The 23726-nt window shown below is 41.7% G+C and overlaps 1 protein-coding gene across 1 annotated transcript; it reads left to right on the top strand.

The window, feature by feature from the left end:
- Positions 1-11609: 11609 nt before the first annotated feature.
- Positions 11610-23238, top strand: LOC139458748 (neuronal acetylcholine receptor subunit beta-4-like). Its single transcript, XM_071240159.1, has 6 exons — positions 11610-11658; positions 13256-13401; positions 14736-14780; positions 16512-16615; positions 17639-18177; positions 22575-23238. The coding sequence occupies exons 1-6, from the start codon at positions 11610-11612 to the stop codon at positions 22967-22969; spliced, it is 1278 nt and encodes a 425-aa protein (XP_071096260.1). The 3' UTR covers positions 22970-23238.
- The last annotated feature ends 488 nt before the right edge of the window (positions 23239-23726 follow it).

Genomic DNA, 23726 nt, shown 5'->3' with positions numbered 1-23726 from the left:
GATGCAGATTATGGACAAACTCCAGAATGCCCATATCAAGGGCAAACTTCAGGCTGAGTACAAATGTAGACTAAAGAAAATCTAGAGTTCAGAGGTGAACGCTCACAATAAAGTCAAAGCCACAAATACTTATGCTGTGTCCGTCCTTTCTTATTTGTTTGGTGTTGTTGATAAGACGAAACAAGAAATTCAGGGTATTGACACCCTCACAGGAAGAATCATGTCAGACAATAGATCCCACCACCCTCGCTCTTCCCTCTAGCCGGGGCGGTCGGGTAGCCTAGTGGTAAAAGCGTTCGCTTGTCACGCCGAAGACCAGGGGTTCGATTCCCGACATGGGTAAAATGTGTGAAGCCCATTTCTGGTGTCCCCCGCCGTGATATTGCTGGAATATTGCTAAAAGCGGCGTAAAACCATATTCACTCACTCACTCACTTCCCTCTGGCGCTTTTCTTCACCAATTATGACGGGAGGGCGCGGTTTGATTAATGTGGAGGCTCTTCATGATAGAATTGTTTTGTCTGATGATCCTCTTGTGAAGCATGCCAAGACTCATTATGAAAACAAGGCATTCAACAGTTTTCTAAAACGAGCCAAGGATGTGGGATATAATATGAATGTCGGTGTTGATTTTGTTGATGGATCTGTACTGCTGGACGGTACAGAAATGAGTGTCAACCAAGCGAAGTGCCATATCAAGTCGGCCCAGACTCCGTTTTTCATGGAGAGGCTTTCTGAGCGACCACTGCATCGAGTTCATGTGCAGTGTGTTGAGAAGTCCTTCGCTTGGATGAAGTCGTCTGGCCTGAGAAGTAAAACAGAAGGCTTTCTGTTTGCTGCTCAGGACCAGTCAATTCCGATTTGAAACCGTAAATGTGTGATTTTGCATCAAAATTTAAATATGAAATGTAGATTATGTAATGAATTTTATGAGATTGTCCAAGACGTTGTCAGTGGATGCCCAGCTTTGGCTCAAACACAGTATCTTAAGCCCCCTGATGGTGTAGCTCGATCATTTTATTACCGTCTTCGAAATGCCCGTGGTTTTGACACAGAGATCCACCCATAGTACGACCCGGAAGATGTAGAGGGCGACATGGAAAATGATGAATACAAAATTCTTTGGAATAGGCCCATTTACAGACGTATCCAGGCTAACATACCTGATCTTGTCCTTGTTGATGAATCAAATGAAATCATTTATATCATTGAATTTTCTGCCCCTTTGACACTAATGTGATTGACAAGATTGAGGAAAAACATTTCGCTTTCAAAATGTCACGCTTGCATCCCAAGTACCAAGTTGTCCGACTCCCCATTGTTCTCGGTGACTTAGGTTTGGTACCTCCGAATCTGTTGACTGACTATCCAATCTGTTGGTTTGCTATCAGGAATACAGCCCCTCTGACAATCTGGGTAATGCAGAAGGCTGCAATGTTGGGGAGTCTTCACATTCTCCGAAAAGTTCTGGCTGGGTTTGACGAGGCTGCGCTTCCTTGGAGAAGTCCCATTCGCTGTTTGGTCTGTGTGTAGAGGAGGGGCAAGGGCCCTGAGCTGATGATGAGCCTAACCAGCCTGACTGCGCCAGGATCACCCAAACCCTCATTGCTGCATTATTTATTTTAATCTGTAAATAATAATAATAATAATAATAATAATAATAATAATCTGGTCGTTGAGGGCACTGGAGCACTCAACGCATCATTCCTTACTTAGGTAGGGTTTGCACAATTCTATCAATCGGCTGGCCTATGTTCATGCCCAGTGCATGAACAATTCCAATGTTTTCGGCAGTTTATAATGTACACAACAATATGACCCTTAAGTTTGGCCTGAATAGTTCGTTTGCCACAATCCTGTAACCTGTTTAAATATTGAAATGAGCGAAATCTCCAATATTCTGGTTAAGCCATACAAATACAAATCCTACACTGAGTGGGTGTGACGCCCAGGCAATGTACATCTGCCGACTGCATCCATATTTCGCATAAGTGAATATCATTGCTTGGAGTAACGGTTGTCCGATATTCTTAACAATTTGGACCAGCAGGTAACACATTTAACATGATAATCTACACACAAACCATGTCTACCGCGTTCTGTTAAAGTGCAGTTCTTCATACATATTTACCGACTCCCAAAACATATTTACAAAATTGGTGTGAAATTTGTCTAATACTAGTCTCTACAGCACCACAATCTCTGAACCATTTTATAAAATCTGTTTCAAACAGCTTAAGGAGTAAATTTGTATACATGGGATTTTATGGTGCAACATTGTTATCACAAATGAGGCCCCATTCGAGAATAACACCCCTAAATAATTATAATATGTAGAAGTTTTAAATGGATCACCACCCATTTACCATTTTTCGTAGAATTCAACAATTCAGTCGTTGCGAAATACCAACATCTCCGTCTTATCCATATTAACTTGTAATCACCAAGATTTACAAAACCTGTCTTAAACTATCAATCTTTCTTTGCAATCCAATAGCAGTAGCATATATCATCCGCATAAAGTAACATTAATAATTCCAGATATTCAGATATGCTTCTACATTCTTTATTTTCTAGCATTGCAGCAAAAAAGAAAAGGACTTAAGGCACAACCCTGTCGAACTCCACTCAAACATTCTAAATATTCAACAACATATATCCTAGACATTCTAACTGCCGCAAAGCATTTGGAATACATATTTCCTATCACGGCTGTACAGTAACGCTTCCGAAATCATGCCCGAGCTTCTTGAATCTCTTCAAAATAATCCGAAAATAAACGTTCATTTAATATTATACAAAATACTTTACCAAATGTGTCCACTAAAAATATACCCCTGTAATTATTAACACATTTGACATTGCCTTTTTTATAAGTTCCGTTTGTCCATTCTGATGGATATATCCCTGTCTTCAAAGTGTTATTAAATATAAGAGTGCCAGCTTCAATCTCTCACATCTCTGTTTATGTAATTATTAACGTCATCATCACTGTAAATATTACATAATAGTTCATCGTGATTCTCAATATAATTATCGGCATATTGAACAAATATGAGAGAATCAGTCAACCATGTCCAACAATGTTTTATCGTGAAATAAACCGTGGCTTATAAAGAGTCAGACAAGGTTGTGTTATCAGTCCGTATTTATTTGCAATGTTTATTTAAGAATTTCAATGCATGATAGAAGATGCAGATGTAAGATGTATATTTATAGGCATAGGATATTTTGGAACTACTTTTATTATTGTATACTGATTATTTATATCTTTTTGACGTCAGTGTTATTGAACTGCAAAGTAAGAGTGACACCTAATGTAAATGTTGTAAATTAGTGGGCTCTCAGGTAATTATGGATGACAGAAGAATTTTTTTTCGAAATGGTGGTTATTTATGACAGTATGAGAAGTGGTATTGTAATAATCACTCACTCATAGAATGTGATACAGCACACAACACAATATGCAACATCTTTAAGATTTTGATGACCTTTCTACATGTTTTGGTATTTTTTCCGTAATTAGCTATATTCATGTGTGTTGACACACGTGCACAAACGTAAAGTCCAAAGAATAAGCCGAAAGTAGTACTTCACATCAACGTTAACTGTGAGGCCTGAGTGATTGGTATGTCGGCCAATATGTTTATCAACTGTGATAACACCGTTAATACAGCAGCATTTTCCTAACAACTATATCCAAGTACATACTTGTCTATGCATGTAGATTCATACACCAGTAGACACACATTGCAAACTGATCATAAATCAAATATTCACCGTATTCGACGTAATAAGCGCCCACGGCGTTATTTGCTAATATATTGGCTCGTGAACAATCCCAATTAGCACCCTTTTCGATTGATCAATGTACATAATACTTATTTATTCGCGCTCGTGTGTTATATGCACCCTTAATTATGGGCAATTAAACTCTGGAAAAATATATCTCTCGTATATAAACGTTTCAGGCTGTCAGCATAAACCACTAAATTTATCTTTCAACTCTGTTTTTTTCGACAAAATAATATTCTAATAAGAGCCCCCTATTTCTAATTTTGAGAGCGCCCTGGGCGCTTTTTACGTCGAATACGGTAAGTCAAAAAGAATATTTAACGATATTATTACAAGAATGTTATTCAACTTGACGAATATGTATCCAACTCAACATGCAATCCTTTCATGGTGTAGCATCATGTATTTACATTTTAGTCAGACTTAATGAGAGAGTATTGTCGTGGCGCGTGACGCCTTGACGACGTTATAGTCCCAGTAAACTCCTAATTAGGGTTGAAAAACAATACATTATTTTTCGCAGAAATCCGCGGGTTCTTCGCAACTTCTCCATGGATTGTCCGCGGATTATTCGCAATTATACTGCAGAACACATAACAATCTTTTACGTTCTTATATACCCGCTTTGCTTAACTTTGCAAGCTTCGCTTTCAGTTGGAGCATGCGCAGATATAACTATAAACGAAGATATCGCAATATCGCTCTATCTTCTATCGCCATATTGTGTCGTGTTATCGCAATATCGCATCGTACAAACGCTTTGTCGCAATATCCCATTATTCCATGGATATCTCAAGACGACATGGCGATGGCCCCTCTAAGTCTCCATAGTTCAGGTTATTTCAGTTCAGCACTTGTGCCATGTAAATTCTCTCCTCATCGGTGCGCATTTAATGTCTAAGCCAATCAGAGTTGCTGATACAACGAACCGACTTGACGTGAAGCGACCGGCCCACTGCCGGCCTACCATCGGTGCAGACGGCAGCATTGTCATTTAGCATCAACTTTAATACGGTGAGTAGCCAATGTTGAATTTTCATGTTTTGTTGTAATGGATTCCGAGTAAGAATATAAAATTAGTTCCCAAGCAATCTATACTTATCATATTGGGGCGGGTGGTCTGATTGATGCTCTGGTCCAGACTCGATTATGTACAGGTCGCCGTCATGTAGCTGCATTACTGCTGAATGTTGTGTTTAACAAACAAATCAAAGACGGGAATGCAAATCCACCCACGCTTGAGTGAAGGTATTTCCAAAACCCTATCACGCTTGTGGTCAATGTACATTTGAGTGGCTGGTTAAACTTGCTTTTAACAGGCCTATTTTGATTTGTCTTATACAAATACACCTATGCGCTTAAGAAAGTAGGGGTAGACGGAAATAACCTAAAATTTCTAAAATTGGAAGAGATATTAGTTTCTAGTTATATGATGATAATAAACGAACTGGGAACATATCACAACTAATAGTGAAATATGACAGTACATGGTGTGACAGTACATGGTGTGACAGTACATGGTATGACCGTCAACAATCTTGAAGATGAATGGGGAAAGATGGGAACTTTCAAGTTAACGATTTTGGATCAGTAGTGCGTAATACCACCACGATTTGTCGAACATTCATTTACTCGACGAGGCATATTGGGTATGAGTCTCCCAATGACGACTTGGTGGCGTCTTGCAGCGCCTGGCCGAGTTCAGACAACGTGGTCGGCGGTTTTTTGACGTTGTAGTACACGTCTCCCTATCCTATCCCAGGACGTGTTCATTGAGAGAAAGGTCTGGGCTCTTTGTTGGCCATTGCACTCTATAAATGTTGTGCTGGTGGAGGTGAACATTGACGATTCGTGCACGGTGGGCACGGGCGTTGGTGTCCTGAAAGACAAAACTTCGAACCACACGCCTTGCACACGGGACAACAAAGGGTGTCAGTATGTTGTCCCGATAGCACTGTCCAGTGACCCTTCCTTGCACGATATGGAGCGTGGCTGGCTCTGTCACAGTGATGCCACCCCATCTCACCCCACACCATAACCAATCAACCGCCAAATCTGTCAGGAGGTTGACACTGTTTCGACGTCGCCAGACACGTCCACGCCTATCAAGGAAGTGCAAAGTGAACCGGCACTCACCGAAAATCATGGCACAATACGTGACCGTCGAGCATGGACATGAGCTGCATGTAGACGATTTCCCATCGTCTGATCCGTAACTCTTACTTCAGTGGCGTGATGAAAGTTTGCAGCACTTTGATTCGCCGTTTCAGCTCGATTTCGTAGATTTTCGAATCAATCGAACCTTTAGTAACAGCGGCGATAAGGTTAGTAAAGATCGAATTTACTATCCTTCCTCGCAGATTACGCACGGCAGCGGTGGAGTGAAAAGATATTAACATTTCAGTGTCGGATCCAAAACCTAAATGACATTTCTCACTTCGGTCTTGGTCAGTGTGACGTTCGCCATTTTGTGTCAACAAGGAGAGGATTATTAGACGAAGTTTTAGCTGTATACTGTCAAACGCCGTTGTGTCGAAGTTGAAGCGACCTACGTAAAAACTTCGAGTTATCCGAGGTTCGACACAACCGAAATGATGAATAAAGAATGAATACGCAGGGACCAAGCTTTCACCTTGAGACAACCACAAGTTCGACACATCAAAGTTCGACACAACGGTGTTTGACTGTATTGGCATAATAACCCTGTTAATGCCCTTTTTCATGACTGACTAAATTATGAACTTTATAGCATGCACTCAATAAAGAAAGGAGGTCAGTTAAAACTACTGGTGTGAAACAAGACTTGTATTTTTTATATACCTGTCAATTACTTTTTGTAGTATTGTGTAACTAAACTTGAAATGCCACTGCACATCATTAAATGTAATATTTCGCCTGTATTGTTTTCGCCATTTGTTATTTACTTATCTTTTTGCAAATAGTATTTAGCAGCTGCCAATAGGGAGCACAGAATGACAGAAAAAATTATCATTGATTAAAGTGTACTATAACCTTCTACAAATTTTGTAAATATACTACAGCATTTAGCAAAAGAAGATGAGTAAATGTCACTTATTAAATTGGTATAATTCACAACTTAAGCCAGCAATCTCCACTAACTGATTAGCAAATCGTACTAATTTACGATAGGCCACCTACTTGTCTCATTAGCAAATATTTACTAACTGGTGATTAAAGAAGCGAGATTCACTGAATTAGTAAACTTTTCTAACTATTTCTTTCAGTATATATCTTTACCATTACAGATTTATTTGAAGTAAACTAGTGTCCAAAAGAAACGATACCACCTGTTTGCAACGACATAAAAGAAAAACTAAACAATGCAGAAGTTTAGGATTGGTGTTATGCTTTTGAGAAATCCTTTCACAACATCTGTACAAAAATTTCATTTCAATAAAATCTGTACAACCAATATGACAAGCCTTTAAAGATTGGTGGGGTCGAAAAATAAACATTTTGTTAGAGCACTGATCACAGAAACAACGGGAAATGTCACACCACACGTCTCAAAGTCAAGTCAGTAGCGGGTTTGTCCACCGTGAGCATCAATACATGCCAGAACACGCCTACGGACTGATGACGTGAAACGTCTGATGACGTTGGGAGTGATGCGTTGCCATTCCTCGAGGAGACATCGTTCCAAGTCCTGGACGTTGACTGGAGGCACACGGCGACGTCGGATTTGCCGATCGAGGTGGTCCCATAAGTGCTCGATGGAATTCATGTCCGGTGAACATGGGGGCCATGGCAAAACATGTACGTTGGCGTTGGCAAGGAAGTTCTGTGTCAATCTTGCTGTGTGTGGCCTTGCATTGTCATGTTGGAAAAGGAGTCCACGAGGCTGTTGCTGAATAAAGGGCACCACAACAGGCCGTAGGATGTCATCAAGATAACGCTGTGCATTCAGGTTTCCACGAATTACGACAAGCATCGTTTTGACGTCACCACATATGCCACCCCAAACCATTAACCCTCCACCTCCAAACGGCCGGACCTGTTGGATACAGTTAGGCGCCAAACGTTCACCAAATCGTCGGTATACAAGCTGCCGTCCATCGTTTCTGAAGATGAGGAATCTGCTCTCATCAGAGAACATAACACGTGCCCAGTCCCGCCGTTGCCAACGTCGAACTCGCCTGGCCCAGATCAGAGGCGTCAGGAGCGGTTCGCGGTAGGGATGACGTGGCCGGATACCATACTGCCGTAGTCTCCTGTAGACGGTCTGTCGACTGATCCTGTGTCCCAGTGCTGTAGCCGCCGTGGACGTCGCTGTTACGGTGTGGTTCCTCAGGTGTAATACCCGGATGTAACGATCTTCACGGGGCGTGGTTACTCGTGGTCTTCCACTCCTGGGCCTGTCTGACGTCTGACCTGTCTGACGTGACCGCTGCATCAACCTGGTGATAGTGATGCGTGCGCAGCCCAACCTTCTGGCGACGTCGACGTGTGACGCTCCTTGTTGGACCATTCCAACGGCTCTCTCTCTCTCGATGGCTGTCAAACGTGGCATATCTTGTGTTCTTTTTGTTGCTGTGATATCAACGTGTCTGATCAGCCGTTTTATACAGTTTTTATGCACGTGCAGAACATGCTAGAGAGGGAAATGTCACTTTCACGAAATTTACGTTTTTTCCCGGAAGTGATCACGTGTTCCCGGTATTTTTTATCGACTATGCTGTGTTTGGGATGTGCAATACGAATTGGCATGTTTTCATACTAGACAATTCACTTAGTAAAAAACAATTTTGAAAATAAGTTGGTATCGTTTCTTTTGGACACTAGTTTATTTAGCGTTGCAGCGTTGTCACTGTGTCGCACAATGGCAACATGGACTTTATCTGATTTAATCAGTGCACAACAGTGACTGTTGATATAATGTGCATTATCTTTTGTCGCGACATATGGCGATATGTTATCTTGTGCTGTCTAAGACTTCCTGGTTCTATCGGACGGGAGATGGTGGGATGGCCTTGTGGTTAAAATGTCTCGCGTTCCATCCTAGACATCTGTACAATGTGCTGATCTCATTTCTAGTGACCCTGCCGTGATATTGTTGGAATATTGCTAAAAGTGGCGTACAACAATACTCACTCTATCGGACGGCCTCCATGGTCTAGGGGATAGAGCGTCTGCCTGGAAAGCCTGGTTCGATTCCCGGCCGCGTCATACCAAACGATCCTAGAAGATTGTACTTGTTATTACCCTGCCTGGCGCAGGGCATTTAGATGCTAAAACAAGGACTGGTCAGCTAGGAGGCAGTCTCCTGCATTAGCCCGGACAAGTACAAGCAGCCACGCACAAACACGTCGGTACATATATTAAAGAATGAATTTTGAACGCCACTTTAAACCCCATTTCGACTCACCTCCTGGTTCTATCAAATACTGTTTGTTTTAATTGACAATTTTCATCTCAGACACTCCTTTGATAATAACAAAATTAAACCAAGGAGAAGACGTTTATAAATATTGTTCAGCATTGAGTGTCACATGCAACTTTGACGAACATGTTTAAAATATACTATTCAAATAATGAAACGCAAAACCAAATTTGTGTGAGGTAGGAAAATACATTTACACGAGGAACCGTACAGGGTATTGAGCCAAAATGTTGTGGAGAGAACACTTGGTGATTGTAGTCATCTCAATTATCGGTACATAGGAAAAGTCTAAGGTGAAGGTCAGCTACCATCAATAACGCGTATGTCCCCCGTTGGAGTCGACAGCGGCCTGACATCTCCATGGAAGAGACGACAATGCGAATCACATCCTGGGCAATGTAGCCCACTCGGCCTGCAACACAAAAGCCAACTGCTGCAACATCTGTGGTTGTGGTTGACGTCGACGTACGTAGCCGTCTATCAATTCATCCCAGAGGTGGCCTATCTGATTCAAATCCAGGGATCTGGAGGGCCAGGGGAGAACATCAACGTCGTTTTTGTGTAGACAGGCTCTTGTGATCTGTGCTGTATGAGGTCGAGCGTTGTCCTGCTGGAATACACCTGCTGCAATTTGGAGGATGTGTGGTTGGAGAATTTCCTTGATGTATCGTAAGATTGCACTGGATTGCACTGGATATGGACTAAACTTGTCCTGCCATGATAAGAGATAGCTGCCCATATGCCCATATACCTACCCCCAACTAAACCTCTCCACTTCCTGTCCGCAGTTTCCGGCGTAACGTTCTCCCCGACGACTGTAGACCCGTTCCCTTCCATCCCCTCGACGGAGGAAATATCTTGATTCGTCGCTGAACCAGACATCTCTATATTGCAGTTGAGGCCATACCCTGTGTTGACGACACCAATAAAGTCGTTGTTGACGATGTTGTCGACTCAATATGACGCGTCAAACAGTAAGTCTTGCTCGTAGACCTGCTGCTCTTAAACGGTTTCGTACGGTCTGGCCGGAGATTCTGCGCAGTCCTTTCACGTACATGTGTAAGTGGCGCAGTCGAATATAGTGATCTTGTGCAGGGGTGGCTACTCATGGTCGTCGTGACCTTGGCCGATCACGTGTTGACCCATGCTGATGAAACTGATTCCATAGCCTTGTGATGGTGCTGGGTGCTACATTGAAAACCCTGGTCTACAGCTGATCGGGATTCCCCTGTCTGCAAGCGGCCCATGACGATGTTTTTTTGCACTTCTGTTAATCTTGGCATGTTGTTGAACTGTCACTGTTCGATTGACGCAGATGCCAGGCAATCTAAAACCTTGCACTTTGATACCGTTCGTAGTGCTGCTGCCTGTGCAGTGCGTGCAGCTCCATGGCCCATTTATTATTGCACTGGCTGCGTACGTGTATTCCGACTCATGGTTTGCATGTCCTTGTTCTGATTTTTTTAATCCGGGATATTGTAACTGACACTATAATGCATTAAACCTCTTCATTTTGCACCTCTGGGTCAGCTTAGTTTGCTTTTATGGCAAAAAATGTCCGTATTGCGTTTCTTGTTTTTGTAGAGTATATGTTTTTACGCACAATGGAGTTTGTTTCGGCGAGTAATTGAGACCGGTCATAGCACGCTAAACACTGCTCTTTGAGGGTGCGTATCCAAAGCAGAAAACAACAGAGAGATAACTTTTCCAGGTTATCTTTTATCCACGCTCCGCAACATAAGAGATCGTGATAAGGACACTTCCAACACATGTGACGCCCCCATTCAACATCACAATGATTATAACACCATATTATACAGTTATTATATCAGTTGTGTATTTTATTGTTATTTACATATTCTTATGACACTAACTGCGTCTCTCGAATCTGCTGATGTCGGTTTTGTTGGTGTGGTCTGACTTTACACGTAGGCCATTCTGCTGGGCTTCCCTCCAGACACATTCATCCAGGCCTTTCCTTTATAGACTGGTAAAGAATGCGTGTGTGCAGGTGCGTGCGGGCGAGCGGGTGGGCGCGATATTTCAGTTCTATCACGACAACAATGTGTAACACAGATTGTATGTGTGACTGCAATGTTTGACAGAAATGTATGTATGACAGCAATGTGTGAAAGCAATGCTTGACAGAAATGTATATGTGACTGCAATGTGTAGCGGCGATATGTGATCATGATGTGTGACAGCAAAACAAAATATATTGGACATCAATGTGCGACAATAATGATTTATTGACAGCAATGCTTGACAACAATGACAATGGCTTTGATAACATTAATGAACTGGATATGTCTTCACTTCAGACTTCAACGTGGCTGCTGCGACAGAGAAGTTCCTGTATAGATTCATCAGTCAGCTGTTGTGATATTTTTTATTCAATTTGCATCAAATCAGAATGGGAAGCCTTCCACTCTTCCTTCTTTTCTTCATCCTCATCTCAGCGGGTGAGTTATGACAATAGAAACTATTTATTTGTAAAGTAAAGGCATTTGTTCAAGTCACAACGGCATTTTTGCTTTGAACTGAGGTTCTTGTAAATTTATTCCAAATTAATATGAGCAAATTCTATATCATATAAATGTATAATTAGGGTAATTGTATCCTATTCCGGTTTCATTAGTGTTTTAAGTGCTCACGAAAAAAGAGGAATTGACCAATACACATACCTTTTTCTTGAGACTCCATGGGGATTCCGGGTTACAATAGGTCAACCTATGCTGGTCGTAAGAGGCGACTGAATGATCGGGTGGTCAGGTGTAATCTTACCCCGTGGATTGTTGCTCACAATATCGATCTCTGCATTGTCTGGTCAAGATTCGATTATTTACAGACCGACATCATATTTCTTGAATATTGTTGGGGCGGTCGGGTAGCCTAGTGGTTAAAGCATTCGCTCGTCACGCCGAAGACCCGGGTTCGATTCCCGACATGGGTACAATGTGTGAAGCCCATTTCTGGTGTCCCCCGCCGTGATATTGCTGGAATATTGCTAAAAGCGGCGTAAAGCCATACTCACTCACTCACTCACTTGAATATTGTTGAATGCAGTGGGAAACAAATAAAGAAACCATCCAATCACGTTACTTATATGTGTAGGTGTGTTATGTAGCTATGTAAAGGTTATTTACGTACTGTCTTACCATTCACAAAGTGAATTACTTTAAAGTTAGGGGAAGGTGATATCTACCCTACCTTAGAAAGACCTCAGACCCTTCTGGTTGTCGTGCCTCTAACATTACCGCTTTGTCACCGAGGCGCTGTGTGTGAGTAAGTATAATTGCTTTACCATGCATCAAAACTTTTACAGCCATTCGAGTGTGACGACACTTACCGTTTTTAACTATTTGTATTGTTTTCGTAATATTCATATAACATTTGTTTCTGTAAAACCACATTAAAGTGTTAAACGTTAAACAAATGTTTCCATGTCTCCCACGTGGTGGAGCATCAGTGTAGGCATACTGTCCTCGGTCTTTTATTTTTCGTCGAAATGTATGTCGAAAATAGATTGAATAAGTTTAAGTATTTCTCATTGAACATTCTACTAAATGGCTAGTTCATATCTTTTGTAGAGTTGTTTTCATTGTTTGCGAATAACGACGTCTTATGAATGCACTGATGGAATAATTGAGGTTATATGTGACGTTTGGGCGTATTTCTCCCCCTGAGGCCAAGAAGCCAACCTTTTCTTAGAAAAAACAAATCTGTAATATCTAAAATAGTGTATTTGCAGATTATCTGTTTCTTTTGAATTTAACCATCATGATGACGTCACGCTATTGTTGTTGCAGTTGATTCTGAACCAGGTAAACATTATGCAAAATTAAAGAGAAATTGTGTATCAAGCATAACATGGTTTAAGACGGAGACATCACTTGAATTTGTTGATTCCAAAGTAGAATCAACATATTCTCATGATTTCTCCATTACACATTGTTGTGAGAAACCATTAATTCACTCCACCAATAGCCAGTGATTGGTCGTAGCTCTTAGGCTCTTCTCTAAATGTTACAACACAATAGTTTTAATGTATTATTCCAGAGCCCCTCGCAGCTAAAACCTTCTTGGAAGCGTACGGTGACCTAAGGGAAAGCTTAATCGAGCCGACAAAGTACAATTTCAAAGTGAGACCTGAAAATGAGACAGTCATCAACATTACTCTCGACTTCAGAACACTAAACAAACTGGTATGTGCTGTTTTAAAAATCATGAGACCATTCTTTAGAGTATAACATATAGTTGGGACTTTAGTGATGGAGAAAGCTGCTCCTAGAAGGTAAGGTGAAATGGGCTTAACGTCGCGTATAGAGCGACGTGCATGCACGTGTGTGTGTATGTGTGCGCGCGTGCGTGTGTGTGTGTACTTACGCCGAGTTTATAGTGCTAGCCTACTGAGATGCCATGCCACAGTTTAACATGAATACCCAACTCAGACACAATAAACTGACGCCGAGTCGACCAGTCCTTCTTTTTGCGCCTTCATGCCGAGCGCCAGGCAGAATAACAATAAGTACCGTCCTTTAACGTATTTTGGTATGACGCGGCCGGGAATAGAAACCCCGATCTTCCGCTCTCCGGGTGGGCGCTCTATCCACTAGACCACGAAGGCGGTCGCCCCTAGAATAGTTTAAGGCCAACTTTACCTTGACCTTGGGTCCACTCATAACGGACAGTAACGGCAGGGCACTTTACTGTAACCTAGGGTCTTCATACTGAGATAAATGGACGTTTTATGTTGACTTCTCCCGTCAACTGCGAGAAATCCGAGGGCATTGTATTGTGAAAGGGAGCAGAAAGAAAAACTGTGTAGAAAAGAAACCGAAAAACTGTATTAAGGGTGTAGAAAGAGGGCGATGGAAAGAACTACGGGGGGCGTTCAATACGTTTTGCAACTTCAATATAAGACCAAGTAGCAGAATATCTTTTGCACTTTTTTTTCAATATAATCTCCATTCACCTCAATATACTTATTCCATTTGTCCGTTAAGCTTTTAATACCACTATTATAGAAATCCGCAGATTGGCCCTCTAACAGGAACAGGATATAGTCACTGGGGGCTAAGTCTTGACTGTAGGGTTGGTGATTTAACTGTTAACTGCGGCCTGTGCAATTCTCGACTTGTGAACCGGAGCATTGAAATGAAATCTGCCATATAGCTACGTGGAAGACGCTTCCAGGATGACGAGGACATAAGGGCTGCCACAGAGGCGTGGTTAGAGGGCCAATTCTAGGGCTCATATTTAGCGATGGGAAAGGGAAAATTACTTAAAGTACAAAAGGAAGGCACAATAACGAAAGATTGTTTGGATTTCTATACATAGATATCAATGTTTAATAATAATTTTGAAAGTACCATTAATCTGGCCTTTCAGTGCACAGATTATCATCCTCACCAATATCTAAAGGTTACGATAATTCATTCTAATAAAATGATAGGGGTCATGGAAAATAAAGATTTTGACAATTAATAGCAACCAAAGTATCCAGGATAAGTTGCTTTTGATATTCCTGTGTTTGGAGGACATAGGATCCCAGACTTTAACTTCAACATTTCTACTGTATATGGTGAGTACAACTATTCCCTTTAGATCATAAGCAGAGGAGTAACAATGTAGACCAGATAATTCGACCAGATATCCCGTACAGATAGACTGTTAACACCCCTCACGAACAGCTGATGTCTACAAAAAGAAGACCTGTTTTAACAATGCATAGCCATGTTAACATCCTTTGGGATACCTGACGGCCTAATCACGAAACTGTCTTAGTGCAAAATTGCCGTAAAGGTTTCGTAACAAAAATAATCTTTGCAAAGTCTATTCTCGAAGCTGTTAAAGCGCTTAGTTATCTTAAGTTTACGATAAAACTTACTTCAGGGTCTAACTTGGAAATTACAATTACAACATTTGCTTTTGGCGACCGGAGAATTGGGCAGATGCACAGACATGCTTGTAACTAGGTCAACACGTCATTTTGCAAACGTTTTTGGTAGCAAAATGTGATCATAAGGGCACCCGACGTTTGGATCAAGCGACATGTAAGTGGTCGACAGAGTTCCAGCAAGCAGGGGGAAGATAAGTTTCTGCTGATTGCAGTAAGAGGTCATCATTTCGTGGCTGCCACCACTCTCAGAAATGACCTGCTCAGACATTGTGTAATTGTCTCGGCGAGCCTGGTCTCCGTTGACGGAGGGCATGCATTCGTATCCAACTGGCCCGACATCAGAGACAGGCACGTTTGGATTTGGATTCCGTTAATCAGACAGACAAGGTCTAGGCTGCAGTAGTTTCCACTAATGAATCAAGATACAACCTTCACAGATCGGCGCGCCCGAGTGTGGCGTAGACAAGGAGGAAGGTTTCAGGATTCCAACGTAGTCGAACATCACCGCTGTGGAGGAGGCTCAATCGTTATTGATGTGTACGTGAGACTGTATGCTGGAGTACTCGGACCAGTCGTTGATGCCCACTTAGAGCAGGAGACCATTGCCACCTGATGCGACCACAGCCTCTCACCGTCGTCACATGCACAGTGTCTGGGTGGTTGCCTGGGGAAGATTGTTACGCTCTTCCGTAAGAGTATTGCTGAGTCCCTGCAGAGTAATCGGAAGGACAGGACATCGTTAGAGGGCGATCTGCAGCTCGTTCCACATGTGCTCTACAGGGTTGGAGTTTGGTGACCGGGCTGGCCATTCTTTGCGGACAATGGTCTATTCTAAAGTAGACATCAACGACCCTGGCACGATGAGGTCGTGCGTTTTCGACCTTGAGGAAGATTGTCCGATTGCACCAGCATTCGGTCTCGCGTAACAATCCAGAATGTCACCCGTGTAGCGCACACCAATCACCGTGCCCTGTTGCAGGACATGAAACTCCTGTTGCAGGACATGAAACTCCTGTTGCAGGACATGAAACTTGATCTAATTTTGAACTCTACATGAGTCTTCCGATTTGAACCGAAATGTTGACATCCAGGATGGAACTGTAGGACAAACAACTATCGATGTTGACAAACAATAACTAACATCCTATTAATGTACATTTACTATTAATAACACTTTTTGTCCCGTGTAAATTGAACACGACCATTGTCATTTTCATCACCTGCTTTAGCTTGATAACATCTTTTTCATAGTTAGGTTTCAAGTAAGTAATTCACATCTATGATCTTAAGGAAATGGTTTGACGGGCATTTTGAAAATATATAATTTATGTCATGCGCAGTAGCCAGATTCTTCTTTAGGGTTGTATACACTTAAATATAACTTAGAAGAGACATCCGTTCTCTTTATTCTAGTCATGGATCGATGAACGGCTTACCTGGCCATCAACAACTGGCATCGACTACCTGATATATAGCATCAAAGAGATGTGGACACCAAATCTAGTTATTACAAATTAGTAAGTACCTATATTGTGCTACAATGAAAACATACGTGAAGAGGTATCTACTGAAACGTTCAGTTACCTGCACACAAACAGAAATGACTTCACTGCGCACTTTCAAAGATAATAACTTTGTAATGCATTCAACTTTAATTTTGCGACTTATATTAAAGATTCTCAAACACAATGAAGCATAGGAGATCATCTTCTCGATCGCGAGGCAAGAGCGTCCACTAGCCTTTTTATCAAAGTCTTGTTTCCAACCTTGCCACATCAAGCCCTATTTCTTGTGCTACATATGATTGGACTATCGCACATATCTCCAATCAGAGAACGTTTCACAAAAAAAACACACACGACTGGTACACGTGAGTAAGGAAGGGATTTGTCATTGTTGACACGAATATGTTTTTTCATCTTTAAACCACCCAACGATTGCCTATGGTTTTTTTGTGTCAGGGATGAAAACACGAATATTTTCGTGATCTGATCGACTAGATCTCGCCTTTGGCAGTCGCCATCTTAGGATAGAAATCTGATTGGATATTACGTTTTCATTACAAGGGACACAACTCGTGATTTACGCGAGGTGACGCCAGGGTCGAGCCAAGAAAAGTGGCCTTGATGTGACAAGGGTAGAACTAGGCTTTGATATTGGCTAGTGGACACGCTTGCCTCGGGAAGATTATGAGATGTAGACTTTACTTAAGGAATAGAGGTGACGAGAGATAACGTTTATTCCTCTCATTGAAGTTTATACACTATTTGTATTTCAATAGATAAGGGGAAAAGGATGTAAAGTTCAACAGAGGGTTTTATCAGATAATGGTGTATATACGTTCTTGTTTAATGTTTAATCATACAAAGCCATTGTCATAAGGAACTCCATTTTTATCATCAATAAATTTCTCCTCCAGTAAACGTGAAATCTGATGAACTTTGAAGCTAAAATACAACAATATGCCTTAACTGTATCACACATAGTGAAACACGTGTATTCATCTGCTGTATTACCTTCTGATATGCTATCATTTTCAGTGTGAATGACTTTGGACTGATTGGGATATATGAAGACGGACCCGTTCCTCTCAGGGTGTCCAATGAGGGCCGAGTGGTGTGGGCTCTCCGCGTAGCCACGACAACGACATGCCAGGCCGACATTACGTATTATCCGTACGACAGTCAGACGTGTGACGTACACGTCATGGAGTGGGCGCATCCCATGAGTGAAGTGGAACTTCTGCCGGAGGGGATTGTAAGCAGTTCGTTTCAGAGTGATGGTGAATGGGAGTTACTGGACAAGACACTACAAAGTGGAGAAGAAGTTGGTGCACATAATTTGACCTATGAAAAGATCAAGTATACATTCTCCTTCCAAAGGCAATTTCAGTGGTATATTCCGTTGATGATGATACCATTGGGTGTTCTGTCCCTACTGATGCCAGGCGTGTTCCTTGTGCCTGTGGAGACTGGAGAGAAAATGTCCTACGCTCTAACAGTGATGCTGTCATTTACAGTGATCAGTTCTTTTCTCTTTGAAACACTACCAACCGTTTCAATCAACTACTCCTTATTAGGTAAGTATAACGGTCCTACTCTCTAACAGTAATGCTGTCAGTGATCAGTGCTTTTCTCTATGATACACTACAAACCGTTTCAATCTATTACTCCTTAGTATGTTAGTATAAAAGTCCTAGTTCAAGAAGAAATTAGTTGCTTGAGTTGAGGAATTAATAATGGTATTATATACCTACTATGACAGACCCAAAATCACGCGGCGTCTGTGTCGCTGGCGTAGTCTCAAGGTTAGAATGGAAAACGTGACAACAAACAGAAATACGTTTATTTTGAGAATGATTGATTACGGTCATATACCTAGGTCATGTAAGTATACTCAACAACAACAGTTCCCGAAACACGATAAAACTCAGGACCCTGATCAAAGTACATGTAGACGCACACATCTGAAACAATTAATATTTTCATACAGACAATGGACCAGTAAAACAGGTTAACTCATTTAATGACACATGTCTAGCAGAGAAATGACATCATGACAAGAGATGATGTAAGAACAGAATTGTCAGTTTACACATTAGCAGCGTGTAGCGTGTCCTCGCTTTTATGCATGCAATGCATCTCCTTTCGCATTGAACGGATCAAACGTCAACACAGTATTGTGGGATGCCACTCCCCCATATCTCCACCAGCCTGTCTCTCAGTTCCTGTACTGTTGTCGGAGCACAAGGTAAACGTCGGAGACGGCGGTCCATTTCATCCCACATGTGGTTAATTGGAGAAACGAGATCTGGAGAGCGAGCAGGCCATGGGATCCCATTCACGTTGTTCTGTCCAAGTGCTTGTTGAACAATCCGGGCTACATGGGGTCGGGCGTTGTCATGCAGACACATCATGCCAGGCCCACGTTGATTTACAAATGCCACAACGATGGGCTGGATGACCTTGTCACAGTAACGCTGCCCGTTCAAATTGCCATTGATCACTTGCAAACGAAAGTTCTGTCTCTCTGTTATTCCTCACCACACCACAACACTGCCTCCTCCCAAACGGTCTTCCTCCACAACACAGTTCTTAGCTTAATGTTCACTGCAACGTCGGTATACTCGTATTCGGTCATCGCCGTGAGAGAGGTGAAAACGAGACTCCTTATTAGGTAAGCAAGACGTTCCTAGTTGCAATAAGAAATTAGTTGCTAAAATTGAGGAATTAATAATAGTATTATAATATCCATTACTGAAATTAATCAGAAATCCTCAAAAAATCAATTCCGCGTCACACCCTCACAGGCACAAATCACGTGCACGTGGCGACGTTATTTATCTGTGGGGGCGGTCGGGTAGCCTGGTGGTTAAAGCATTCGCTCGTCACGCCGAAGACCCGGGTTCGATTCCCGACATGGGTACAATGTGTGAAGCCCATTTCTGGTGTCCCCCGCCGTGATATTGCTGGAATATTGCTAAAAGCGGCGTAAAACCATACTCACTCACTCACTCACTATTTATCTGTGTCTCTCACGTAGTTTCAAGGGTTATATGGAAAACGTGAAATCAAATAGATATACGTTGATTTACAGATTGATTATGAAATCCCACATAGCTCATGTATGTATTTAGCCACATAAAGAAATTGTGCTAGGAGAAAATATATTCTGGATTGAAATACAACACAGCAAGAACAAAATGATGCAGACGCTGTAGCAGCTGAATGATCGGACCATAAGAAAATGTCAACGGGACCTGAACACATCTGTTACGATGACGTCAGAAGATCAAAATGGAGTAGGGGGTCAAACGACAAAGTCACAAAGTCAATAACGGGTATGACCACCCTGTGCGTGAATCACAGCAGTGCATCGGCAACGCATGGAGTCCACCAAATGGGCATGGAAGGCCTAGGGAATGGCCTGCCATATTCTCCTCAAATCCTGTACCAAGTCACGGACGTTATCTGGAGGATGTGGAAGACGACGCAGACGGCGCTCCATTTCATCCCACACATGCTCTATTGGGGAGAGATTTGGAGAATTTGCAGGCCATGGCAGTAACATGACATTGTTATGGTGAAGCAAATCCATTGCGACCCTAGCCGTGTGAGGACGAGCATTGTCCTGTTGAAATGTCAATCCCGGGCCATGACGTTGCAGGAAAGGAATGACCACAGGCCTCAGAATCTGATCTCTGTAGCCAACACCGGTGAGATTGCCCTGAACAACCACCAAAGGGGTTCGGTGCCGTGCTGTTATACCACCCCAAATCATCACAGAGCCACCTCCAAAACGATTCCTGCATAACGTTCTCCCAAACGCCGGTAGACACGTTGGCGTCCGTCACTGTGGGAAATGTTGAACCTCGATTCATCTGTAAAGACAACATTTCTCCACCATATTCAAGGTTGGCGAACATGATTTCGACACCATCTTAGACGGTTGACTCGATGACGGTGTGTCAGGATGGGACGTATGGCAGGGCGTCGTGGTTGAATCCCGTACTGACGTAAACGATTCCTGACAGTGTTGGGATGGATACGGCCCAGTCCAGGAATTGTCTGGGACGTCGTTACTGCCGTTTGGAACCTGTGTCGGAGATGTGTAACTCGAATCCATCTGTCCTGTCTTGGCGTCGTTACTCGGGGACGTCCTGAACGTGGGTGGTCGGCAACGTCATTTGTGTTCTGATAACGCCTCACCAATGCCGATATCGTGTTGCGATGGCATTGGAAATGTGTTGCCACCTGTTGTTGCCTCATTCCCGCTCGGATCATTCCAATGGCTTCATGACGCTGATCTTGGCATGATTTGCTTGTGATATGCTTGTGTCTGCGCCTGAGAAGTTTTGAATTTTTGAATGACCACAGATCATGCTTTCCAAAGTGACAGCGAATTTTGAGTTGCACATGCTGTGTACAGCTGCACAGGATGCACGTGCAGTAACACATTGCACGTCCATAGGTCCCCATCAATGACGTCATATCGCATGGCACGTACATGAGCGTTTGAATGTCTCCAATAATTGCTGTGTTCAAACCTATATTTCATATATGGACGGTGTGCCCTTATATCTATATTTTCTCCGTGCACAGTTTCTTTATGTGGCTAGTATATAAACGATCCCAGTTAAACCATCTAAGGATACACTAGTTGTGTGTTTAATGACACAGTAAAGAAAAAGAAAAAAGTGTATGATACCTGAGCGAGGTGACATGAAGAAGATGATCAACCATATCCTAATGAAATGGGCACGAGTTGATAAATAACTTTGTATGTTAAGAACAGCCTGATTAAATATTTGATTGATATAATATTGTGGCCTAACAGGTGCGTGACTTGTCAATTTTTTATCAACGAACAACCAATCTTAATTATGTCTAATTGAGACATTTTCAAACAAACGTAACATCGAAATGTTGGAAAGAAAAAGTCTAAATTTCTGTTCTTTTCATATTGTTCATGTCATGAACGAAGTAGTAGTAGTACTAATGTCAGTATCAATATTTGTGTGGGAACAGTTTGGTTGTAAATGAACAAAATAATACGAAATATATTGTGAGCCACAGCGAATTCTCACCTAGACGCATTGGTCGAGTTACCGACTTAAATGGACAATGGGCTACAGTTAACAGGTATGCCCCTTTTACTTTGAGTATGTGTTGATCTCTCCACCGTGTTTGACGTCAGAGGAAAATCGATTTGCATCATATACATTCAATTTGTAAAATACATCAAGTTATTAATAATAACTATACATATCTTATTTACGTCAGCGTGTGTTTCAGATACATGGCAATAACTCATATTGTCGCACGGTACATGTATCGGTATGCGATCAAAAGTGGCTACATTTGCAATGTATCTTTATGCATAACGGACTCTTGGTCAATATTTATTATTATATCTCCATTTCTATATTTGAGACTGAGTTAATCTTACTCCACGAGACATCAATGTACTGTGTAAATGATATCGATAATATGATTGTTTTGGAGTTTGTAAATTCAAAACGAGATGACGCCAGTTATTGTTTATCTGCCGATAATTGCTTGGTATGTTAGTTGGTTTATCCACACACATTTAGTTCATTTAAAAAAGGGAAGTACGAAACAAATATGTATTATTCATTTTTAACAATATAATGAGTCAAATTTAAATGAAAGATACGCATGGGAACCTAGTGAGTAGAATGTAGTTGTTGACATGGGGGTGTTGTTTGGTGGTTTCCATTTAGTGTCACATACTACAGTAAAACTCAAACAACTGAAAGTTTTACATAAACTTTGGCATGGAAACCATCACTGAAATGTTCCAATCACGAAAACCAAGAGTTAACCTGTGTTTCCCCGTTTCCATCTGTTCTCCAGAGAGTTGGAAACCATTATTTTGCTGTGATGACAAACGACTTAGTTTCCCTTCCTGGATGCATGAAACACAATAAGAATAAATACTTTATATGATTTTCAGGTGTGTACATTTCTTCAACGATGACGTGTGGCGCACTAATGATTGTGGGTTCATTGATCGTGCACTACTACAACCACGTGCACCCTGCTGATGACAGCGACCGCTTGAGAACAGTGAAGGCTATCGGAACTTGTGCTTTTGTATTCTTCTTTAGCCTACTGGTACTGATGTTGATCTGTTTTCTGTGTATTTTGAATTATCCTATTGCTGATAAGAGCATTAGTGTCATTGGAATAATGCTTGGCGTTCCCATTGTAGCTAGCGTTATCATATGTTCAGTCGTTACCATAATTGCCTGTCGAAATAGTCCCCATATCAGGGATACAGATCAACAGGGAGGAACACAACAAACGGAAGGTGAAGATACTTCTGCTGCCACCTCATCTGACCTATAAAATATGGCGTCATAAATTGAATTCCCCATGCCATTACAAATGCAATCCTTAAAATTAGGTGCATCACCTATTTCCCACGCATCGGGCGCCTTGCATTCAAAATTCGGTTTCAATGTGTTCGTATATGTAAATTACCAAGAAGTGCTTTTTTTCACGCAACGTATGAAGTCTACGGGATCAGTGTGATATAGTCTTAAATCGAAACAAGGCAAATATATCAGCAACATTATATATGCAAATATATATCATGATCAACACGCATTTGACGACACGGGTGCTCAAACGATTGGGCCGTGAAAAAAAGGATCATGAACTTATATTTTGCTTCACCATAGTAAAATTTGTAGTATCAGTACATAGACATTGTATGAACACTCGCTCGCATACCCGCGAACATGCAAGCACGCACGCACGCACGCACACTGGTTCTCATTAGTCAGGTATGGAAATACAGTTTGAACTTTGATACCACTGAGGGTGGCTTAACATGTGTATAGTTTCCCCGTCGTTTAAAACTTTATGATTTATAAACTGCTTCTCATTTTTTTTGGCGTCTGTTTATTTAAGTGTCACATCTTACATACAGCACAAATATAAAACGTGTAAATAAGCAATAAATATAACATCCTGGCAATAAATGGTCTATGACACACTAGTATGCACATGTAAAACGTTTATAGGCACGTGACCTATGAGGCACTAAAATCGACATGTAAAGCATAATACTAATACATACTTGAAAGTTGTATGAACCCTT

This window comes from Haliotis cracherodii, unplaced genomic scaffold (genome assembly GCF_022045235.1).
Source record: "Haliotis cracherodii isolate W230 unplaced genomic scaffold, xgHalCrac1.p SCAF_13, whole genome shotgun sequence".
NCBI lineage: Eukaryota > Metazoa > Mollusca > Gastropoda > Lepetellida > Haliotidae > Haliotis > Haliotis cracherodii.
The sequence above is the reverse complement of the archived record's forward strand: the minus strand, read 5'-3'. Positions and strand labels throughout refer to the sequence as shown.

Bases quoted from the DNA above. Each gene is read 5' to 3' on its own strand.
- LOC139458748 (XM_071240159.1), top strand. From the start codon at position 11,610: ATGGGAAGCCTTCCACTCTTCCTTCTTTTCTTCATCCTCATCTCAGCG. The intron at 13,402-14,735 runs GTATGTGCTGTT...CTGTGTTTGGAG, and splicing joins TCAGAACACTAAACAAACTG to GACATAGGATCCCAGACTTT. The intron at 18,178-22,574 runs GTAAGTATAACG...TATGATTTTCAG, and splicing joins AATCAACTACTCCTTATTAG to GTGTGTACATTTCTTCAACG.